At 50.1% G+C, this 6,274-nt stretch overlaps 1 protein-coding gene across 1 annotated transcript; it reads left to right on the forward strand.

Annotated features, from left to right (window-relative positions):
- The first annotated feature begins 1,341 nt into the window (after positions 1–1,341).
- On the forward strand, positions 1,342–6,020 carry SIX3 (SIX homeobox 3). Its single transcript, XM_031950423.1, has 2 exons — positions 1,342–2,181; positions 5,206–6,020. The coding sequence occupies exons 1-2, from the start codon at positions 1,382–1,384 to the stop codon at positions 5,396–5,398; spliced, it is 993 nt and encodes a 330-aa protein (XP_031806283.1). The 5' UTR covers positions 1,342–1,381; the 3' UTR covers positions 5,399–6,020.
- Positions 6,021–6,274: the final 254 nt, after the last annotated feature.

Below are 6,274 nucleotides of genomic sequence, written 5' to 3' on the forward strand. Positions count from 1 at the left end.
GAAGTAAATGTTCTAAAAAACAGTAATGGGATATTGTCATGCCTGTTTATTTTAGTTACTGTTAAATTTAAATAGTAAATTTATAGGGTGGGGACAATAGATATTTGCATGATGGAAGGGAGGGAGTAAATTGGACTAAATCCCTAGAGAATTTAATGTCTGAAAACAGTCCTGGCACACTCGGAGAGTTAGATAGCCAGAGCCTACGAGGAGTCGTGCCCTACTTCCCGAGCTCCGCTGGGCCCTGGGACCCGCAGCCTAGGCCTCGGAGGAGGGGAAGAGAGGGGGAAATGCCCTCTCCGCTTCTCTGGGCTGAGGCGCCTGACGGGGTCACCAGCGCGATGAGTCTCATGATCTCATCTTTCCTTTCTTCGCCGGCACTATTAGTGCTCAGATAGGCAGAATGAAGAGGACCTACGTGCAAATCATGTGCAAATTGTCTCAGTTCGGAGTCCATCGTACGAACGGGTGCGAATTCTAGGCCAAGCCGTGTCCCTTCTCCTCCAGATTTTTAGTTTTAACGAGGCTCGTTAAAAAAAAAAAAAAAATCACAATAATATACCACCCTCTAATTGCTCATCCCATTCAACAAATACGAGCACACTGTTTTTCACATTATTTGAACCCTTATTTAGGGGAGGGGGGAAGACGGAGAGGGAAGAGGGGGTAAATGGAGAAAGAGGGGGGAAGTGGCGAGATTAAGAGTTGCAAAGATTAAAAAAAATTCTTTCTCCCCGAGTATTCCCTCCCTTCCTCTCTCTCTCCCTCCTCCTCCCCCTCCTTCTCCTCCTCCTCCTCCCCCCCTGCGCATTTGGTCTAAGTGGTAAAAACCTTCCTTACGTACTCATTATTGATTGGCAGTGCTGACAGTGATTGGCAGGGGTTGCCGTGGCAACGCCACAACGACACTCAGAAGACCAATAGAAAAGCGAAACAAAATGTTTCAATGCTGCACTCACTGTGGATTTAGGGGAGATATTATGAGGCTGTTGTCATTAGGGCGATTGCTGTTGAATCGCTGAATCTTGACTCGGTGGTGGTTGGCGCTCTCTCTCTCTCTCTCTCTCTCTCTCTCTCTCTCTCTCTTTCTGTGCACGCGCGCGCGCGTGTGTGTGTGTGAGCGCGCGCGCGCCCGGCCACTCTCCTTCCCTTCTCTCTATGTGGCTGCGCGGGTGTGTGTGTATGTGGATGTGTGTGCGGTGTGGGTGTCCTTTACTCCTGTCTTCCTCCTCCTCCTCTTCCTCCTCCTCCCCTCTCCTCTCCCTCCTCTCTCTCTTTTCCTCCTCCTCCCTCTCCTCCTCCCCCCTCTCCTCCTCCTCCTCCTCTTCCTCTCCTCTTTCTTCCTTTCCCTGAATTTTCTCCTCTCCTCTCAGGTCATTCCATGGTATTCCGCTCCCCTCTAGAGCTCTATCCCTCCCACTTCTTCTTGCCAAACTTCGCGGATCCTCACCACCGCTCCCTACTTCTGGCTAGTAGCAGCGGCGGCGGCGGCGGCGGGAGCAGTGCGGGCGGCGGCGGCGGCGGCGGCGGCGCGGGAGGAGGCGGCGGCGGTGGCGGAGGAGGCGGCGGCAGCGGCGGCGGCTCCAGGGCCCCCCCGGAAGAGTTGTCCATGTTCCAGCTGCCCACCCTCAACTTCTCTCCGGAGCAGGTGGCCAGCGTCTGCGAGACGCTGGAGGAGACTGGGGACATCGAGCGGTTGGGACGCTTCCTCTGGTCCTTGCCCGTGGCCCCGGGGGCGTGCGAGGCCATCAACAAGCACGAGTCCATCCTGCGCGCCCGAGCCGTGGTCGCCTTCCACACGGGCAACTTTCGCGACCTCTACCACATCCTGGAGAACCACAAGTTCACCAAAGAGTCGCACGGCAAGCTGCAAGCCATGTGGCTGGAGGCGCACTACCAGGAGGCGGAGAAGCTACGCGGCCGCCCTCTCGGCCCAGTGGACAAGTATCGAGTGAGGAAGAAGTTCCCGTTGCCCCGGACCATCTGGGACGGCGAGCAGAAGACTCATTGCTTCAAGGAGCGGACTCGGAGCCTGCTCAGGGAGTGGTACCTTCAGGACCCCTACCCCAACCCCAGCAAGAAACGCGAACTGGCTCAGGCCACGGGCCTCACTCCCACACAAGTAGGCAACTGGTTTAAGAACCGGCGGCAGCGCGACCGGGCGGCTGCGGCCAAGAACAGGTCAGTGCCAGGCCCCCGCCGACCCCCAGTCCCCAGCCCCGAGCGGTTCCCGACTTTCCAGTCGCCCGGGTCGGAGGTATCGGGCCTGCAGAAGGGGACCAACCCTGGGAGGGCGGGGAGTGGAGTCCGGGAGGAAAAGAGGCAAGCCCCGGGCCAATCTGGGAAAGTTTGCATCTCCCGCAGGGCGCGGGGAAGGGGAGCTGGTCTTATTAACTTATTTGTCCTGGGATGGAGGTGGGGGTCGGGGAGCAGGTAGCCATCCTTCCAAGCTCATGCTGTGTGCCTTCTTGGTAAGTGTGAGGTATCCTGGGAGCCGCCCGGGCCTTGCTCCGAAGTCCCCGGCTCTCTCTCCCGCCCCCCATGCCCAAGAGTTGTCTGAAGCGGGACCTGGCTGGGGCTCGGAGTGGCCCCAGAACACCAGAAGCAGAGCTCCGTGCCTTCGCCTCTTTCTCTTACTCTCTTGTCCCTAGTTCATGGCTTTCTGCTCAGTGGAAATACGATGGAGAACACAGAATTCTTTATCCTCAGTTCTCGGCTGTCCAACAAAAATTCGATCCATTTTAACATTGTAATAGTAACCTTAAGTAAATATGTTTATATATGTGTGTGTGTGTATGTATAATATGTGCGCAGAAATATGTATGTATGCACACATACATATTTTGTGTATAAATATCTATGGAGGCTGGAAAGGAAAGAATTCTAATTAACACAAAGAGAGGACAGAATATTCATGGAGAAGCTTCTGCTATTTCAAATTCCTGACCTACTTACCACGTTGACAGGCATGAGAGAGAGCCGGGCAGAAAGAGACTCCGGACAAAAAACGACCCCTCCGATTGTGTATGTGTGTGTTTGAATTTAGTATAACATAAGTATGAGTGTTGGAAAGGGTAATGTGTATGTAGTGATGTGTGTCTATTTTCAGCTTGAATCAGGCTGATCCATGGGGGTTCGGTGTATCTTTCCAGTTTGGAAAGTTGAGGTCACTATAAACTGAGGAAATAGTTCCCAGTCCCACAGGCCAGTTGGGTATCAGATTGTTTGAGGGCTTGACTGGGTTAGCTGAGGTTGCAGACCTATATGAAACGGAGAGACAGGGGCAAATAAAAACAAGTAGAAGGAAGAGGGAAGGAAGGAAAAGAGAAAGAAAGGAGGAAGGAAAGAGAGACAAAGGAAAGAAGAAAGAAATAGAAAGGAAGGAAGAAAGAAATAGAAAGGAAGGAAGGAAGAAAAGAAAGAAGGAAGGAAAGAAAGAAAAGAATGGGAGAGAGAGAAAGAAAGAAAGAAAGAAATTTAAATTGGGGGCAGAACCTTTTCCCTACTTCTTCTGGGACTCTAACTAGACTTCATATCCAACCCTGCTGTGATAGTATCAGGAACTAGCCCTGTGCTGCTGACAGTGGGACTGATAAAACTATATCAGTTAATGCTTGAGTTCGGGGATCTTGTAGCTTGTTTTTTTTTTTTTTTTTTTTTTTTTTTTTTTTTTTTTTTTTTTTTTTAGCTTCAAATCCTCCAAGCTATCTCTTGTGGAGCCGCTTTTCGCCTGATGGGGGAAAGACTCAAAGCCGTGGCCAGGCCTTCTTTCATAACCTCTTTACCTCAACCTAGAGCGGAGACTTAGCTCTCGGAAGAGGAAAAGATGTTTACATGAAGATCGTCAACACTCCTCTGACTTACTTCTTTTCTTTATTGCCCCTTTCTCTTTTTTCTCCCTTTCCCTTCTAGTTTCTTTTTCTTTCTTCCCATTTCTTCCTGTCTTCTTCATTTAGTTTGTTATTAAAAAAAAAAATTCAAATGCTTCCGCTGTCCTACATAAAGCCTACTTATGCCCAGTTTTAAAACATCCTTGGAAGAAGGGGTCTTGGAAACAAGGCCCTAAGAGGGGAATTGTTCCTTCTCTGTCAACCTATCCAATTGGAGCTAGCTGCAATGCTGAGAACAGACTAAGGGGCTGATGGCGATGCCAGTCGAGAAACTGGGGTCTCTTGTTAGGCACCTCTCTTTTTCTCCACTACCCATTATATCTAATAGGCCAAAATAAATGCTTCCTATTCTCAGTCCTTCCCCTGCAGCCAGCCTGATCTTAGGCCTTTCCACGCACGGGACCTCAATTTCCTTCTTTTAGATCTAGGCCTGGTCCCAATCCTCTCTCCTTCCTCTTATTTCCTTTCTCTTCTCCTCTGGTTTCCCCAAGTTCTTGGTGACTACAGAAAAACCTCTAGTGAGATGGGGTGCCCACAGAACACAGTCTGAGGGGCAAGGAGGAGGATATTGATAGGAATAAAGAGGAGCGAGAACACGTTAGCGAACACTGAAGACTGGACATATGAAAGCAGGGGAATTGGGGGGAAGCCCAATGGAGAAGGGAGAGCCAAGGAGAAACCGAAAAAAATGAGGGGAAAGAAGAGGCAAAGGGAAGTGTGAAATAATCACAGAGAAAGAGGAAAGCATCAAGAAGAGAAAGAAGAGAGACAGAAGATAGAAGACTCCCAAAATAGAAAGGGTAGAGATGCTCTCAGCTTCTGGGGCTCAAATGATTTTAACCAGCTACAGGACTCAAATCCTTCCTCAACTGCAAGTTAGGGATTTAAAACAAGCCCAGGCCAGATTGGAGATGGAAGTGGCTTAGGAAGGTGTAGGGCAGTGGAGAGGGAAAGCTGTTTCCCAGAAAATGTGTGGGATCAGATAAGGGTTCGGGTTGAATTGCAGCAGTAATTATTTGCACCCATGGGTATCAAAGTGCTTTGAGTCCGTGCTTGTGGGTGCGTGAGTATCCGTGTGACTGCAACCCAGGGAGGTTGCAGACGAAACCCGGACTCCGGGTTTGTTTATCTGGGGGATTCGGGAGTCCCAGGGGGCATCTTTAAGGAGGCGATGACCTGGGCTGGGGGACGTAGGGACTGTGAGACTGTTGGTCTGTGCTAGAGACTGAAGGGCAAAGGAGAGGGCGGTCGGTCTGCGGGTCAGTCTGGCTATGTCAGCGGAGCTTCGCTCCGTGTTGTCTTTTTTGCCCCGCAGGCTGCAGCATCAGTCGATCGGACAGAGCGGCATGCGCTCGCTGGCTGAGCCCGGCTGCCCGACGCACGGCTCGGCAGAGTCGCCATCCACGGCGGCCAGTCCCACAACCAGTGTGTCCAGCCTGACAGAACGAGCGGACACCGGCACCTCCATCCTCTCGGTAACCTCCAGCGACTCGGAATGTGATGTATGATAGCGGAAAGACGGTCCTCCTCCACCTCTCCCTCCTCTCCCTCCTCCTCTTCCTCCTTTTCCTCCCCCCTCCCCCAATTCCTATCTCTCCCACCCTAGAGCAAACCCAAATCAGGACACACATACACACACATACACACAACCACACACGCACACACAAAGCCAAAATTTTAAAAAGCAAGAAACATTAGAAACTAATCAAAAAGTCTCAGCAAAACCCAACCACCTTCAGCCACCACCGCCACACAACGGACCCGGACGCCAACAGACATTCACAAATGCTGATGTTGCGGGGGGAACAATTAAAAGAGGTGACAATTGTATACTTTCTAGGACAAGCACGACTTCTCCTTTCGCTTCCCATGGACGAGGCACCCCACCTGCATGACGGTTTATTTGTATCTGGGAAAATATTCTCTATAGCTTAAAACGATTTAAAAAGAATCGAATACACAATCACCACCGAGGCAACAACGGGCGACAAAGACCAAAAATGACAAAAACAGCAACAACTACAACAAAAAATGAACCCACCAACGCCATCTCCGTTCTGAATTTGTACAAAAAAAAGAAAGAAAAAAGTGAACTTCTTGTGAAGAGGGAAATAGCAAATGTTTCTTTCTTTTTTTTTTTTTTTTTTGGTCTCTCAATCTCTTCTTCTCTCTCTCTCTCTCTCTCTCTCTCTCTCTCTCTCTCTCCTTCTCTCTCTTTCTCCCTCTTCTTCTCCCTCTCTGTTTTTAAGTCCAAGTAATGGTCAGCCAAGATGCAATCTTCTGTTTTTTTGTTCAGCAGACAATCATTTTATTCGTAAGCACCTTTTTTTCTACACTCCTGTCACTGCCTGTGTGGGTACTGGTTATAAATGTGGAAAAAGGAT

Source organism: Sarcophilus harrisii, chromosome 2 (genome assembly GCF_902635505.1).
Source record: "Sarcophilus harrisii chromosome 2, mSarHar1.11, whole genome shotgun sequence".
In the NCBI taxonomy this organism is placed as follows: Eukaryota; Metazoa; Chordata; class Mammalia; order Dasyuromorphia; family Dasyuridae; genus Sarcophilus; species Sarcophilus harrisii.

Coding starts and splice junctions, on each gene's coding strand:
- SIX3 (XM_031950423.1), top strand. CDS start 1,382: ATGGTATTCCGCTCCCCTCTAGAGCTCTATCCCTCCCACTTCTTCTTG. Junction 2,182..5,205: donor GCGGCTGCGGCCAAGAACAG/GTCAGTGCCAGG, acceptor TTTGCCCCGCAG/GCTGCAGCATCAGTCGATCG.